Genomic DNA, 17547 nt, shown 5'->3' with positions numbered 1-17547 from the left:
TTACAACCAGGCAATGCCGAGCAGCATGCTAGTCTCAAAATAAAGTTACATTAAGATACTGAAACAAGACTAAAAATACTCACAGACAATACTGGGTAGAATTAGTTTAAACATGAAAAATTGAAATAGCTTAAAATATTTCAATATTGGTATCTATAGAAAGAGCTTGATGAGCTAAGAAAGAATCTTTTTAAATTTTTTACATCTAATTAAAATTAGGGAAGTTATGACTATTTTTGTGCCTCACACGTTTGGATATTTTTCCCTCTTTAAGACCATATGCGTTTTGTCACATTTTATACACAACTTTTTCAGTAAAAATGCTATATCTCTGTTAAAACAGAAGATTAAGCAATAAAATTTACCATATAAGTATATTTTTGTGTTAGGAATTAGAATATGCTACTGAAAATCTCCAAAAAATTAATGGTTTCCAAATAATCTGCAGTAAATGCACATAAATATGCTGCCATTCCTTAAGAAAAGAAGTTAAAGAACTCAAAGCTGAATTGTAATGCATTATATGTACAAATAAGTGAAATCGAAATCTAGGACTGTTTAAAAATGAATATATTGCAATATTTCTTTGGTAATAGAGTAATACCTCCGTTAACACCCCCCCCACCCCCATCTGACCACCTCTCCAAAGTATGCGATTTTATCTTTGTATGCAATTACGTGTGAATATATGAAGATAAACAAGTATTATTTTAGAATTTAATGTAAAATGATTCCCCATTTTGAGCCATTCTAGCATTTTAAGGCAGTTAAACATTTTTTTTTTCTATCGGAGATAAATCCTGTGTGCCTTTTTTCTTTTTTATAAAGACGATTATGTGTGGTTTTAAGAGGGTCTTTGTGCAATTATGAGAGGGTTAATGACTTTGAGTTAATGATAAAGCTAAGGAAAATTATGTGTGAACACCCTGAAGACTTGATAGAAACAAAAACAATTTTAGAATTTAGAGTGAGGGCTAGTTTTACATAAGTTATTCACCATTTCGAGACCATTCTAGCGTTTTAGGACAGTTGACTAATTTATTTTTTTGGGGGGGGTGATAAATGGTGCACTTTTCTTTAAGGAATGATTTTTTTTTTTTTAGACACTTATATGTAGCTTACCAAGGAACTTTGCTTGGTGAGGAGCTTGCCACTTAGACTTAGCATTATTTAAAGAAGGTTTTGAGAGGAGGAGGAGGCTTTCCACTCATACCTAGGGTTAGAGGTAGGATTAAGGGAGCTTTTTTTTTAAGGCGTTGGACCCCCATATTTACAGTTAGTGGGTCATAATTATTGGTTTTTGAAAATGTTATTGCCTTAGATTTTGGACATCAAATTACTTTTAAATATGAAATTTATTTTTGTTTGTTTGTCATAATTCTTAAGGGGTGTGAAACTTAAAAAGAATTACAACAATAGACAAAAATAAATTTCATTTAAAACAAGTGACATCACTAACAGAAAACATGATGTTTGGAAAACTTAAGTACTTTTTGCCCACTTATTTAAATATCAAAAAACATTTTTTGCTAAAGCTAACAAACCGTTCACAAATTTTTTATAAATTTGGTTTTTATTTTCAATAACATTTCTTGTTCGAGTGACACATTATTTTGTTAAGCTTTCCAATTTAAGACATTTTTTTATTTCTCTACCTGGAATTTGAGCCAAGATAACAGTGTAGTATTTTGATGCTACACTTCGCCTTTTCTGTCCTCTGTCAGTGAAGGAGAAATCCTTCATGACTGAGACAATTTTGCACACGTGAAGCAAAAAAATCATATTTCGCATTTGTTTTTTTTAAAAACAAAACACTGTTTAATTCACTGTTAAAAACTAATGTAATGGATAAAAGTGCACACGCTACATATTTGTTTTTTAACTATATTTTTTAAATTTGACCAAAAATAACACAGGATTACTGTAAAATTATATATATTCTGATAATCGAATAGCTTTAGTTAAGCTAATTATGTTCTGATAATATGATTCCAATTAAATATGTAAGAACATTTTTTTAATATTCATTTTTCATTTTTTGTTCTGGAATAAAAAAACAAAACAAAAAAAGTTTGTTTACAGTAAAGTAATATCAGCGATAGTATCACTTATATTGCTGCTTCTACAGATCGTTTTTAGATACTTTTTAAAAATAGAATGACTTTTTTATCTTATCGAAAACACTGTTTTATGATGTTAACACTTTTAGCACTTTATTTGCTTAAAACTCTTAAAATATATAATGTACATTGTTTATTCATTTTTTTGAAAGTATATTCATTTTTGAACAAAATGGTGGGATTTTGAGGACTTTAGGTGCTTTGATTTTTAAAATATGACGATTTTAGCAGAACCCCCTTGAAATCCGTAATTATCCAAAGTGTTTTATCGTCCGTATGTATTGCTAGTTTAACAAATTATTTAATCTGATTCCAAGAATTTTTTTTTCTTACAGTTTACCAAATTTTGATTTAATTTTTTAAAATTCTAAAATCAATTCTGTGATTTTATTTTACACAAAACAATAATTATCAAATACATTTTTATTTAATCTAAGAAAACTATGCCCCCCCTTGCCCTCTGGTTGTATCTTTTTGCTACTATAGATGATGAATAAACATATACTACACTACCATCCTCAAAGAAAGAGGTAATGCCTGGAAATCTGGTATCATAGCAACAGAACAGACGCTATATTACCCCTCCCCCTTAATTGAATATTGAAAAATAGTAATAATATAGTTTTGGCTTTAAACAGACAGATATCACAATTCCATTAGTAATTAATTTCATCAAAATATTTTTTTTTTTTTTTTTTTATTTTTTTTACATAGTAATAAAGTTCAATCTCATTGTAAAATAGTTTTTTTTTTTTTAAATTAATTAGAAATTCCCAAGAGTTCCACTGAGGTAAATACAAGTCTGAAGATTATTTCATTAACTTCATATTTATTCATTATCAAAAAATGTGAAAAAGAATTAAACAAAAAAAAAAACAATTATTTATAAAATGTCTTCTTTTTATCACAGAGAAACCAGTGTCACAACAGAAATGAAACCCTGAAAAACAAAAGAAAAATAAATTAAATAAATATTGATATTTTTTTATTGTTTAATAAAAGCCAAAATGTGTGTGTGTGTGTTTTTTTTTAAAGATATACAGAATACTTTTCCCCGGATTGGGGCCTTTTCAAGTAATTTGTTTTTATTAGTCATTTTTTTGTTTCCTTAGCGATGTAACAATGTCTCTGGAATGCTAAATGAACAGTTTTAAAGTGCAAACACAAGGCTCACATGGCAAGGAAGAAGTAGGGTGTCACTTATTTGAAATATCATTATGAATGAATATTGATTTTTTTATTTTTTCAAAGCCAAAATGAGGTTTTCTTTTTTTTTCTTCTTTAAAAGAAATATTTATTTACCTTAAAGATATGAAGAAAACCTTCACCCTGATCAGGCCTATCACCCACTTATATGACATCAATAACAACTGATATTACATCAATAACAACTGATATTACATCAATAACAACTGATAACATCAAAATAACTGGCAACATGCATTACTCTACTATTCCAACTATCTGTTTACAATTAAACATTTCTGGGTTCATGCTGATCTTATTTGTTAAAAAAAAATCAAACAAAAAAAAAAACGCTAATCTACTACCACCAAATACACATAACACAAGCACCTGCACTTTGACGAAGACAGCTTTCACAACTGGATACAGTGAGCAATTAATTTCAGCTCAATTACAGCATAAAATGGACTCTATAACATGAAAAAATATCAAAATAAAAGGGAAGAGAAAGATAAGGCTATGCACATGCACTGTCATATTACATTATATAAATTGTTTTTTGCTGCATATTATTTTCTGAAAATAGTTAATCCAGCTAAGAATAGTTTTAGAATGAAGACATCCTTAACAGAAATTGTATACCTTTAAAAGTAAAGTTCTCACATTTGTCTACCTATTTCTCCAATTAATTTACTGATTTCTTATAATTATTTATCATAATACTAGGTAAAGAATTTTTCATTTTAACTTAAACATATGTTTATATTATTACATACTATAGGTGTCGATTATTTTTAGGACAAGAATATTTTCATTAAGTAATTCCATATTCACTTCAGCAAATAGGAAATCACATTTTTATTGACAGTTTCTATTTGGGTTATTATTTTATCAATACAGGTTCTTAGAATCAGACTGTTTTAGTTGATGTGACTTTTGGGTGTAGCATTCAGTTATGATACTTTAAATATTATTAGAAAAAATGTTACCCATTGTGTCAGCTAAGGTTACATCATTTGAATCAGGAAAACAGAGTTTGAAAAGCAAGTTCATTTTTTTTAAATAGGTTAAATAGTATTAATCCATTCTGGACTTATACTGAGTTCTCTGTGGATAGTCTGCAGAAGTTTGAAGTTGTCGACTCATTTTGCTATTTTGGCAATATAATTTGTGCTATGGGGGATTATAAATTAAGTTTGATATTGATGGAGCAAGTTTTGTGAGCTCCTAATCATTACTTTTTACTTGGGTGCAGGTTACAACACCTAGAATATCTGTAGTGCCATGTTACATGCAAGTAAATGCTAGCCTTCTACTAGCTCAACATGTTTTTGTTTTTTTTTGTCATTAATGAATGATGTACATACTATTTATTATATCGATTTGCACAGGTACCTGTAAATATGTATCACAAAGAATATATAAAATCATAAATAACATCAACCTTCTCGTTGTCCTTAAAAAAATACTCACATTGGCTGAGGTTCCTGCTTTACAAAGTTTTATATCAAAGAATTGATTCTCAGCATTGGGAGGAAGTTTCTTGGAATCACCTTAAAAAAAAAATGTTTTTAATCATTAAAAAAATGTAATATTTTAAAATTTTTAAATGGGTTTTTAAAAACTGGTAAAAAAATGATTTAAAATAGTCATTGACTGATCGACTTATTGACCTATCAACTGTTTAAGGTCATTTAATGCCAAGGAGATGCTTTTTTCTTTTTTTTTAAACTTTGTAAAATTCTGTGTTTATATTTAAAATGTTTTTCGCTTTTCAGTGGGTTAGAGTAAAATTGGAGAATAATGGAGTTGTTTTATTTTTGGTATATAGTCAACCTTGGTTATTTCTTGTTGGCATCTGTTCTTTGTTTTTTTGGAGAGGTGTTGTGTCTTTTTTTTTTTGTTAGAAGGCCTATATTTTAGACAAGAGATTTACTTTTTTCAGGTAGTTCAGTATTTGTTTTGTTTTTTTTTTCAAAGAATTCTTTGGTGTTATTACTATTGTAGTATTTTTGCCAGATGAGGGATAAGTCAATGCAGTTTATTAGAAAATGTTTTACTGTTTAGTTCTCTTGGTATGATATGCATTCCAGAGGGTTTTCTCCTTTCAATAGGAAAGAGTGTTTTTATTTTTACCATGATCACCTCTTCTTTACAAGTTAGTTTGAATTCCATTCCCCAAGAATGGGTTTGATTTCTTGTAACTTGTTTTTGTAATGAGTGTTCTATTGTTGCTATTTGATTTTAATATATGAATTTATGGTTTAAAATCAGTATAGGGGATTTTTAGCTGAGAATTTCATATTTAATGATTCTTTTACTGTAATGTTGGCTTTTAGTTTAGGTAGTTGTTGAATCAATTTGTCAGTTTTATTTAGGTTTTCATTGGGTGGGAGGTATAAAGAGCAAATGGTTAATAGTTTTCTGATAGTTACAGTTACAGCAATTGCTTGCAGAGTTGTGTTCAGCTTGATTTCAATTTGTACATATTATGATGGGGGGGGGGGGCTTTGCCTGTTTGTAAAATATGCTTAAATATGATATTTTAATTTGTCCAGTTTAATTTCAAAAGTAAAAAAAAAAAAAAGTATTTGGGTGCCATCAGCTAGAATCAAAACCGAAAGCAAAACTTTAGCATTCAAAGTTGGTGATGTTACCACTGTACCAACGTGACATGCAGATGAACTGATTAAAAATAAACTAAGATGAATATATAAAATGTGTAACGATTTTTTTCCATTTTTACCCCCTTTTTGACCCCTTAAAAACTATATTAACCAGCTAAAGATGCATATAAGTACGGTTCATAAAAAATCCAATCATTTGAGGCCCTTACCGCTCTATGACTTTTAGTTTCGGAAGAGATAGAGTTGGAAAATATGGAGACAGACATAGTGAGTTTTATAAATTAAATTATAATTGATGTATCACAAGAAGCTCTGTTACCATCTTTATATATACAATCATTTTTTTTTTTTTTTCTTATCAGTCTATTCAAGCTGAGGATGGGGCATCCTACCAGACGCCAAACATTCATCCGCTAACTCAGATATTCCAACCGAGAGATCTTAAGATTCTGATTGTCCCTTTAAGTGAAATTGTTTGAATCTCTCTTGCACTTGGTTCACCAGGTATATTTGCCAGGTAGTTTTTTAAAATTCTTTTTCATGAGTCCAGTGTCATGAGCCCCTATAATAACTGGAATGATAGAGATCTTCTTAAGATTCCAGTTTCTTTTCCTGCCATACATAAGACCTTGGTATTTTGTGATCTTATCCTTTTCAGCTTTGTTTAATCCAGCATCATTGGGGACACTAACTTCTACTTAGGTTGCCTCTTTCTCTTTCTTGTCCCATATAACTATGTCAGGTTTTATGGCTCTGTTTTCTAGGTATGTAGCTGTAAGAATTGGATAGTGAATGATGTATGACTTATTTCTGACTGTTCTTTCTGATAGATGTTCCCAGGATTTGCTGCTGCATTCGATATTCAGTTTTTTGCAGATTGTCCAATGGAGATATTTAAACACTCCATTGTGTAGAGTTGTATAATAGCCATCCTCCAGTAGAATCTTACATTTGGATGTCAAGTGGCTCACACTTTCTACTTTTGTGTGGCAGAACCTGCACTTGCTGTCATTGCTTAGACCACTCATTTTCTTAAAAGCATTGGTCATCAAGCCTTGATATTAGTCGAGTGATCCTCTTTTCAACCAGTCTATGGAGGCGTCTTTATCTATATAGTCCTGGATTAATTTATCCAGAAAATACTTGGTACACTGTTGGTTGGCCCATTCTTCCAATTTTTGTAATGGAAGTTCTTTGTGTATTTCTGACAACTCTTTCAGGCTATTTCTGTAGCAGACTTGTTTTCTGATTATGTCTCATTTGTAAGATAGTCTTGTCCAAAATGTTTGGCCAGTTTCATGATTGTCATAGTTCTGTTGGCTCTTGTTTCGTGGCGTTCATGTACTATTTTGAGATTTGGATTTTGGCAGCTCATCAGATATTGTCCGGTATTCACGATAGTTGCACGATGTTGATGGTTAATTTCTGAGAGATCCATACCTCTTTCTCCTCTGTGCAGATACAGTCTAGCCAGACACTAGTTTTGGTATATTTTCTGTTTGGACTTGAAATATTCCTCTTCTGATTTTGTTGTTAGGTATTTTTACAGTTCTGTTTGTGTGGCTTATGCCATGGTAGTTCGCCACATTTGCATATGAACACCCATAGTCTCCTTAACTGCTGGATGGATTTTATACAAATCTAGGCATCACAGTAGCCACATGCGGGAAACACTATCATATGCTTTTTGGTAATCAATCCACGCTATACTTAGGTTTCTTTGTCTCTTCTTACAATCCTCAAGGATGGTCTTATTGATTAATAACTGGTCCTTGGTGCCTGAACATATCCTCCTGCATCCTGCTTGTTCTTTTTCCAAGTATGCACCAGAGGAGAGATGTTGGTAGATGCTGTTTGCAACTAGTGAAGAGCTTGTATGTATAATAGTGAGACAGCACATGGATCTATACTTATTAGGGCATTGTTTCATTTGCTTTTGTGCAACTATAAAGTGGACCTGAATCATTAAGTGCTGAGAGGGAGGGGGGCAATAGACACAAGAATAGGAAGTGTCTTACAATAAACAAAGAGATGGGAAGTAACAAACAATGAATCTGTGGGTATTTTTAGATCGGGCCTTTTTGATTTGACAATGACATTAGAAACCCACAGAACAGATAAAACAGGGAAGGGCGGTTTTCAGTAGCCAGGGTGGGGGGGACTTCAGATATCAACACAGAGAAGACAACAAGCTGTCAATTGCGACGGATGGGAGCTGATAGCGACACATATGGACAGTTTTTAGAGCTGACTGCAAAACAAAGAGACGAATTGCAACTGACAGACGAACGTAACATCAATAGAATGGGGAGAAGACACACACACACAAGTCCAACTGTCAAATATATTCGAAACATTGGCGTTGTTTTTCTTTTCTTGTTCCATGACTTATTTTACTTCCACTTTGTGACCTGCGTGTATTCCGTCAGCAGCCGCAAGTGTGAACCAAAAGATGACACGGCCAATGAGAACGATGAAGAGATGGAGGTAGTAAACCACAGCACACAACTCTGGGGTCAACAGCTTGTAGAAGAAAAGGCCATGTGCTGTCACACTATGAAGGTTGTATTACCTTTTAAAAGCAATGCTGGCGTGGCTTCTTCACCACTTAATATTCTGTTGAAGCAACTGCTATAATGACCATGCAATGATATTAGTTGTTTAAGCCAGAAATTAGGTAGATTGTCTATGCCAGGCTTTTTGTAGTTCTGGAACCCATTTAGCTTTTGTTTTACCATGTGAGCTGTTACCTCTGGCTTTTCTGGTTTATTTTTGTTCCTTTTTTCAATATATTGAATCCATAGAGTTTCTTTATTGTATGATATTTCGTTTTCGAAGAGAGGCCTCCAATAACTCTCCAGCTCTTGCATTTTGGGTGGCTTATTTACTGTTATTGTGTCCCTTATTAGATTATGGTAGAATAAATGAGCATTTTGCTTAAACATTTTAGTTTTTGCCCTATTTTTGCTTTCTTGTTTCTTTATTCTTTTGGCAAGCACTGGGATCTTGCCCTCTAATTCTCTGGCTACATTTTTTAGCTCCCTTACTCTTGTGCCATATTTCTCATTAAGCCTGCAGATGGCATTTTTCAGTCGTCCCTGTACTACAGATGTAACAAGAAATTATTTTATTTGAAACAATTCTCTTATGCATAGGTCTAGCTGATTTTGGAACTTCTGTTTCCAGTGTGGTGTTTTCTTTTTTGACTTAAATTAATTGTTTTTACTGTTGGAAATTAGGGACTGTTATTTTTAATACTATAAAGTTCTGTAGCATAAGATATCTGGTTTAGTTCCGTAATGGATATATTGTATGGGACAAGTCTCTGGTGAGCAAGATTCACTCTTCTTATTGCTGCCTTTGTAGCTCTAGTAAAATACACTTTTTGCAGCCTTAGTCTTTTCCCCAGCCCCATACTCTGGATCTCCTTAATGATCTTACAGAGCTCTTATTCCATTGTCAACTGTTCATCATCTAGTTCCGGATGAGATATTAGTTGGCAGTAGTGCACTTGTTGGTAGTGACGAGGAAGAACCAACGACATTACTTTTTATTTTGTTACCTGCTGGGAGTGAGAGACAAGTAAGAGAGTCACTCAACAAAGTCGATCCTGGGTCTAAATTGGATCCAGGTTGAATCGTCATAGGCACAGCCGGTCCTGCTAGATCACAAGGGAAATGGTGGTGTTGCTCCGGCTTCTGGGACTTGAGGGGGGAGGGCTTAGAGCAGATTTAGTTGTTTTCTAATGAGAGCAGCTACCTCTGTTTTCATATATGAGATGTCATCTTCATTGAAAATGTTCATGCTGTTGTGTCGCTGTGTTATTTTTGGGGATGGACCATGTCTTTTTCCTGGACACAAGTCTCCTTTGCTTTTTTACAGAATATCTTGTTTGATCATATTCCGTAGCCCATACCAACGTCTACTTCTCCTCCCCCTCCCATATAGACTTGTTTTTTGAAGATTTTTCTTCCTTGCCATTTGAGGGTGCCATTTTTAATGCAAGTGATGTCTTTGATATATACACTCCCATTTGGGAGATGAGAGATCTTAATCTTGCAAATGGTGTTTTCTTTTTTTCTTCAGGAATTCTTTTTTTCAGTTAGCATTATACTTGCTGTTTTGCTCCATTTTTCAAACTTTGATTAGTGGTAGCAAAACAGCAGCATCTTCTTTTCAGCAACAGTCCATGGTCAGGCCTTAAACCTCTTAATTTTCTACTTTTAGCTGCTGAAACTGTTTTAACTAGGGGGCCAGGACCTCTGATATCAAACCCTGGTGGCTAACCCTTGTTGGCCTCTGCCATGTCTATAGTGTCACTTCCCATCTTATACCAACACCAGAAACAAATGATATAAGATGGGAATCTTACTGTTATTGTAGATTGTTGAGTATTTTGATCAAATTTTGATTTTTCCATTTCTTCTGCTTTTGGCCTCTGTTTGATCTATTTTTTTAGTTTTGTTGTTTGAGGTTTTAGTTCTGGAGTTAGATCGAGACCTTTTATCTGTTTTGTTTTGGTTTTTCTTTTGTTTTGATAATGATCGATGGGTATTTTCTGGTTTTAATGTAGCTGTTGATTTGGACTGTCTCCATTTCATTGGCTAGTTCAAGTTGATTTTTAGTGGGTGTTTCTCATTTTTGTTTTAGGTGATTCTATTTATTTTGTTTTGAGTATTTTGCTAATTTTTTGTTTGGTTTTGGTAAGATTTGATCTTCGGCAGGTTTATTTTTATGAATGGGAGGTTTGGGTTTGGGTAGAGATTGATATTTTGACGGTATCATTTTTGGTTTCTAGTTTTGTTTTTCTCTAAAATTTTTTTGACAATTTGGCCATTCATTTTCTTCCAATATATAAGTTTTTCTATAAGTTTATGGTACTCATCTATCTGATAGATGTTTTTTTATATTAGTTTAGTATAAATTTTAATTTTCCATGTATCTTTTCACTATTGTTTTGGCATCTGCATAAGATATATTTCTTTTGTATTTTATTCCTAAGATTTCTTTTCTTTTTTACAGTGTTTGCATATTTTGGATTAAACAGGGTATCCCCTTGGTAATTTATGCATTTGATCTCATGACATTCTTGTTTGTTGTGATTAACTGCTTTGGAACCACATTGGGCGTAGGTAGAGTGATCTCTGCAGATGTTTTTGTGAGGTCCAAATTTTTAACAGGGAATCTGGAATGTATATTTCTACAGGTTTTACATTTTTTTATTTTTTCAATTCAATTTTCATCTTAAGCAAGGCACAGTGCCATTTTGATGTAGGGGGCTACTATCGGGGCCATAAGTTGCAGGGATACTATGTAGGGAGTTAAGCAGCAAGATACCTGTTCACATTACACTTGAATTTCTGCATGTCAGTACAGTTAGGAAAGCAGGAACCCGGAAGGGAGTTCCAAAATCTAGCAGTTCTGGGGGAAGAAACTATTAAAGTAGAAGGTTTACTTACATTTAGGAATCTCTACTGTGTAGGGGTAAAATTTTGCTGCTTGTCCGATGGAGGGGAAGAGTTAGACGACTACAGGCCCATAACTCTGCTAAACACAGAGTTGAAGATTTTGGCCAAGGTCCTGTCGAATCGGCTGCAGGTTGTTATCGACGAGTTGGTTGAACCGGAACAGAACTACGCTGTGAAGGGGAGATCGATTCAGAACAACTTGCACCTGATCCGCATGATCCTAGAGGGGGGAATAGATGACGACAGGGAAGCTGCGCTGATCAACTTAGATCAGTCCAAAGCTTTCAATAGGGTCGACCATCGTTTCCTGGCATCTGTCTTTTGCAAGTGGCTCTCCGTAATGTATCGACAGCCATGGCTGTCGTGCAAGTCAACGGAAAGCGCTCAAAACCCTTTGTTATCTCTCGGTCGGTTCATCAGGGTTGTCCGCTGTCGCCCCTGCTTTATGTCCTGGCCTTAGAGCCTCTGATCCGCAAGCTGAGACATGGGGAGGCAAATTCGGCCCTGCGCGGAATGGCTCTGCCTGGCGGCTCAGCTGCCAAGGTATCCGCGTTCGCTGATGATGTCACGGTCTTCGTGTCGGGCTTTAGAGACATTGAGGTCGTGTCGGAGGCACTCGCACAGTACGAAAGAATCACGGGGCCAAGATAAACCGCAGCAAGTCGGCAGGACTGCGGTTGGGCGCCTGGAGTGGCAACGCAAACCTCCGGGCGCCCTTCAGCTGGACAGATGGCCCGGTCCGGATCCTCGGCGTGTGGTTCGGACCGGGTATCCAGCTTGACAAGAATTGGTTGGAGGTACAGTCAAAGGTGGAGGCTGCAGTCAATTCGTGGCTTCCTAGGAAACTTTCCTTAAAGGGTAGAGCTGAGGCGTGCGCCACTTACGTCTTTCCTCTCATCCTTTACCGACTGGCCATACTTCCCCTGCCTGCACAACACCTAAAAGCTCTTGTCGAACTCTTGAACTCGCTCCTTTGGGACAGAGGAAGACACTGGGCGAGCAGACAGGTCTGTATTCAACGTCCGTGTGAGGGAGGCTTGGGAATGCCGGACTTGAAGTGTCATCGAGATGCTGAGAGGCTGGCCTTCCTGAGCCACTATATGCAGGATGACCAACCGTGGCACCCCGTGGTTACTGCCGCCTTCCCCGACCTCGTTCTCGACTCTTCCATCGAGAGCTGTCGCAGGCCGCGGGGAGAATCTGCCTACATGAAAGAGTGCCGAGCCGCGCTAAAACGACTACCAAAGTCCAGTGACCTTGTGACTGCTACCCGTAGGGAACTCCACAGGGATCTAGTGAAGGGGGCCGCTGACGACCCGCTATGCGCGCGTTTGGGGTGGCAGCAGAGTGAGATCCGCTCCGCATGGAGCTGGGCGCCAGGTTCAAGTCATCTGAACAATTCGGAGTTCTCTCTGACCTGGCGATTGGCCCGAAATGCACTTCCCCTCAACAACATACAATGCAGTTTCGGGTTTTTGGAGTCGCCTGATTGTCCCTGTTGTGGGACAACGGCCATAGAAACTACTGATCACGCTTTCTTCGATTGCCGCGAACTCTGCCAGTACTGGTCGTATGTCAGCGAAGTGACGGCTCGCATCAATCCTGAGCATCCTCGCCCAATTACCGTATCCAATGTTGTGGACAACGTGAGGCCGGCGTGGGACCGGGAAAGACAAATGGTCTACGTTACGATCCTGGCCGTGGCGAGAATGGTGATTTGGACGTCTTGTCTGCAAGGTTGCCAGGGGGTGTTGTCTTTTTCTGATCAAGATCTGATCGCTTTCTTTAAACACCAACTATGGGTGAAGATCAGATGTGATAGAAGAAGGCTGCATCGCGCGGCATTTGACAGAAGATGGATACATGTGGCAAGTCTATGTGTACGAAGAGGAGCCAAATTTGAATACGTGTTCCCCGCCTAGGTGTGGAACGCGCAGTTCCGTAAAGTAAAATTAAACAAGTAGCCTCTCAGCTAGCTGAGTGTATGTTCCATCCCTTCTCGATTAGGAAGCCTCCAAGATCCCCATCCCCTCTTACTTGCAATTTTTGTTTTAACCCCTTCCTCTAAATTTTACCCATCTTGGAGAGAAAGAAATACAAACTAACCCCCATCTCTTACCCACAAAATTTTCTTTTCTCCATTCACCCCCATCTAAAGGGCATCTCCACCTAGAGACTGACCCGCAGAAGCGAGGTTCCTTTTACAAACCTAGTGGAACAGGCAGTTTATCTACTAGACGAAGTTGGGAGGGTCCTACTAATCACCTTTTGTTTTTTCTTCCCCCCTGCCCTCGACACAAATGAATTATTGTACCATTTTATTATCTTTTTTGTTTTTACACGTCAATAAAAAATGTTTTAAAAACTGGGAGTTAAGTAGGACGTCCCCCAATATGAAAGGGTGAATGCAGTATTATGGTGAAAGAAGATACTAGCTGAGAGAAACTTTTGATTTTGTTTAGTTCTGGAGTGACAAGGATGACCAGCGACCCCCACAATCCCCCTTTTTGAGTTGGCCATGTGCCTAAGTTTTTTGTTCATTATTGATTTTGACTGTATTTTTAACATGAATAAAAGATTTAATATCTCAAAGTGTAGTATCTGTCCGGCAGATACTGCAAGCAAAAACCATATGTAGGGGCATCCTCACATATAAGACTTTGGTCAATGTAGGGGCAACCCTTCATACCAATTGTCACTATCCAGCTCCCCTACTCCCCAGGGATTTGGACCCCATTTCCCCTTCACTCCTCACATTAAAAATCGGCCTTGTGCCTAATTTGTTCGGTGGGGGAGCAAATAAATACCGCTTTTCTTGGCCTTTTCGCCAAGATCAAAGTGTAGTATCTGTTCTTACTACATGCGGTACTTATGTTTGTAACTTTGTGATATAAAGTGTGGGATCACTTTTCTGTATTAATTTAATGTAAAATGATCACCCACTTTACAACCAGTCAGTCTCAAAACCATTCAAGTCATTCTCCAGATTATTAAAGTTGTTTTTGAAGGATTCCAGTGATTTTTTAAGCATTCAAGTCATTCTTAAGATCATTCAATTCATCCTTAAGTTCATTTTAAGTCATTTACTTTTCATTTATTTAAGTCATTTCAGCCCATTTTTCTGTCATTTTAGTTATCTTTAAGAATTTCATGTCAATCCAACATTCATGCATTCATTCATTACACGAGAGCACATGACTAATGGCTATCGGCCTTGTTTTTAACAATTTTAGTGTTAAACTGGATTTTACTCAAAGGATCTCTATTTCCTTAACCCTCAGTTTATTCTGGATTATCCTGATGAAGGTCTTCTATTTCAAAACCTTCCATGCGATGTAACTGAAATTTTTAATTCAACTTCCATCTCCAAATCTCTTTTATGTCACATGTTGTTGAAGCAAACAATCAATCGTTTAATTTTCTATAAAATTTTAGTTGCTCTACTGCTGTCCTAACAATCAATTCAAGTAAAAAAAAGATCATATTTGGAGAACTATCTTTTTTTTTTTTAAATTCCATTTTCATCTCAAACAAGGCACAGTGCCACATTGAAGTAGGGGACTACTATTGGGACATAAGTTGCAGGGATATTATGAAAAGAGATAAGCAGCAAGATGTCTGTTCACATTACACTAAAACTTCTACTTGTCAGTACAGTTGGGAAAACAGAATCCCGAAAGGGAGTTCCGAAGTCTAGCAGTTCTGGGAAAGAAACTATTGGAGTAGAAGGCTTTCTTACACCTAGGGATCTCCACTGTGTAGGTGTGGGATTTAGCTGCTTGTCGGGTTATTCGGGGGTATTTGTAAACTCCATTTCAAAAATATATTTTTTCCAATGAATATGCAACAATTACTTACTGTCTATTTGGAAGGCCATTATTTTCGGAGGTAATTTCCATATTGACTCAGTGGAACATCGGACATCTTTCAAGTCAATTTGGGAAATATTTCCATAATCCAAAAAGAATACATTGACTGAATTTTTCTCAACAGAACTGATGACCCATGCTCTGAAAGAAAAGATTTTCAAATTATTTTATACATTTTTGGATCTGAAAGAAAAAATTTAGGCTGCTACTTGTCTTTGTTGTTGGAGTCTCCAGTGTCTTTTGAGCAACAGAGAGTGAGGGAAAATCCCAAATAGTCGCTTGTGATCCTCGTTCCCTTGGATGCAGGTGACACTGACAGCTACTTTGGGGATTGGCTTAGCAATCCCTTAGTCCAGGTTTACTTTTAGGTTTTTGACTTTGCTAGAACAAATCATTCATCGTCCAAGCTGCTGGAACTGTACATCAAGTAAATGATTAGCAATTCAAAACAGTGTAGTAAATAATGGGCAATCAACAATTCTCCCACTATCCAACAATCACGAGGTTGTTTGCTCAGCAATCGAGAAGGCTAACATGCTTGCCAGTCGGTTTGCCTCCAACTCCACACTTGGACCCTGCTAACCACCCTTTCCCTGACTTTCCTTTGTAGACAGACGCCACACTAGACAATCTGAAAATCACCCCTCCTTAGATGCATGCTATCATAAAAAATCTTGACACTTCAAAAGCATGTGGACCTGATCTCATCCCGGTTGTGCTATTAAAAAAGTACTCCGCCGAAGCAGCTCCAATCCTCTCCAAACTTTACAACAATTGCCTTAATGAATCTTGATTTCCTGCCTGCTGGAAAACTGTTTCAGTGGTACCAGTTTTCAAGAATTCTGGCGAAAGAACTGACCCAGTAAATTACCACCCCATTAGCCTCCTACCATCTATATATGCTGATGACACCACGCTCTATAACAGACACAACAGGAAAATAAATGAACGCATATCTAAAGAAATGGCAGAAACACTAGAGGATGACCTCCAATCTGTAGTGGAATGGGGTAAAAAAAAAAAAAAAAAAATGGATGGTCACATTCAATGCTGCCAAGACTAAACTTGTTTCCTTCAATAACTGCAAGAAACCTTCTCTGCCAGCAATAGCAATGGCCAAAGACTCTTTATTTTTAGATCTCTCTACCATGCTAGAAAGTTATTTATGCCTGAAAGTATTCTGTACCTCTACAAAACCACCATTCGCCCATGTATGGAGTATTGTTGTCATATTTGGGCTGGTGCATCTGCTACTAATCTCTCACTCCTAGACAAGGTTCAAAAGAGAGTTGCCAACCTGATAGGTCCTGAACTGTCATCTAAGCTTCACCCTCTGTCCCATCGACAAAATGTTGCAACCCTCTGCCTGTTCTACAAGTACTTTAACGGTGAATGCTTCGACGAACTGCAAGCACTTGTACCTCCTCTACGTAAATACCCCCGACAAACTCGACAAGCAGCAAAATCCCACCCCCTCACAGTAGGAATCCTTCGATGTAAGAGAGCCTTCTACTCTAGAAGTACAACAGTTCACAGCATTCAAAGAAAGTGTGACCAAACATTTTCCCTTCAAGCGTGTTATAGTAGGCAAGTCCTCCATTCCAGAACTGTACTGTATGACATTGAGGGGTAACATGTTCTGAGCTAATCATCAGGTCAGAGAGTTGTTAAGATGATTTATACCCGATGCCTAATTCCATTTGTAATAGATCCTCTCTTTCAACCACTTTCACCACCACATAAATAAATTGTTGGCAGCCTCCCCCACTCACTAATCCCCTGTGGAATTCCTTCCTAGAAAACCAAAAAGGTGCTGAACCAAAGAAAATTTTGGAGCATGGCTGGGCACTCTCTGAAAAACTGTATTTTACCTCTCAGTCTACAATGACCCTTGGGAAAAGTACGATGGAGCAATGTTTAGCTCAAAAAAGCCAGTTTCTCGATATGTCAGGCATCCCCAAGCCTCCTTCACACAGATGTTGAATACAGAACTGTCCATGAATCCAGTGCCTTCACCTGTCCCAGAGAAATGAGGATAAAGGTGTTGGAGGACCATTAGATGGTTTGTAGGCAGAGGAAGTATGGTCAGTCGGTAATAGATGAGAGGAAAGACATAAACGGTGCATGCATCAGCTCTACCCTTTAAGAAAAGTTTCCATCAAAATCAAGTGTTAACCAACGTTTTGACGTTTGACTGTACCTCCAACTGTTTTCTCTCAAGCTGAAGGCCTGATCCAAATCACAAGCTAAAGATTCGAATCAGGCCATCCGTCCAGCA

The 17547-nt window shown here is 36.7% G+C and overlaps 1 protein-coding gene and 1 pseudogene across 7 annotated transcripts in view; one reads left to right on the top strand and one right to left on the bottom strand.

The window, feature by feature from the left end:
• Positions 1-2932: 2932 nt before the first annotated feature.
• The window catches only part of LOC145259779 (uncharacterized), a 90162-nt gene continuing 75547 nt past the window's right edge, over positions 2933-17547 (bottom strand). For all 7 annotated transcript variants that reach the window (XM_080117534.1, XM_080117530.1, XM_080117535.1 and 4 more), the window contains 3 exons: positions 15259-15410; positions 4779-4858; positions 2933-3060 (listed from right to left, as the gene is read on the bottom strand). In XM_080117534.1, the coding sequence (XP_079973660.1) occupies positions 3025-3060; positions 4779-4858; positions 15259-15410 (268 nt within the window). In that variant the 3' untranslated portion in view covers positions 2933-3024. The remainder of the gene's footprint in view (positions 3061-4778; positions 4859-15258; positions 15411-17547) is intronic.
• Positions 14206-14344, top strand: LOC145260100 (U2 spliceosomal RNA; annotated as a pseudogene).

The sequence above is a fragment of the Euprymna scolopes genome, chromosome 35 (genome assembly GCF_053919585.1).
Source record: "Euprymna scolopes isolate OS-2025 chromosome 35, ASM5391958v1, whole genome shotgun sequence".
NCBI classification, from domain to species: domain Eukaryota; kingdom Metazoa; phylum Mollusca; class Cephalopoda; order Sepiida; family Sepiolidae; genus Euprymna; species Euprymna scolopes.
This window is presented reverse-complemented; position numbering and strand designations above follow the sequence as displayed.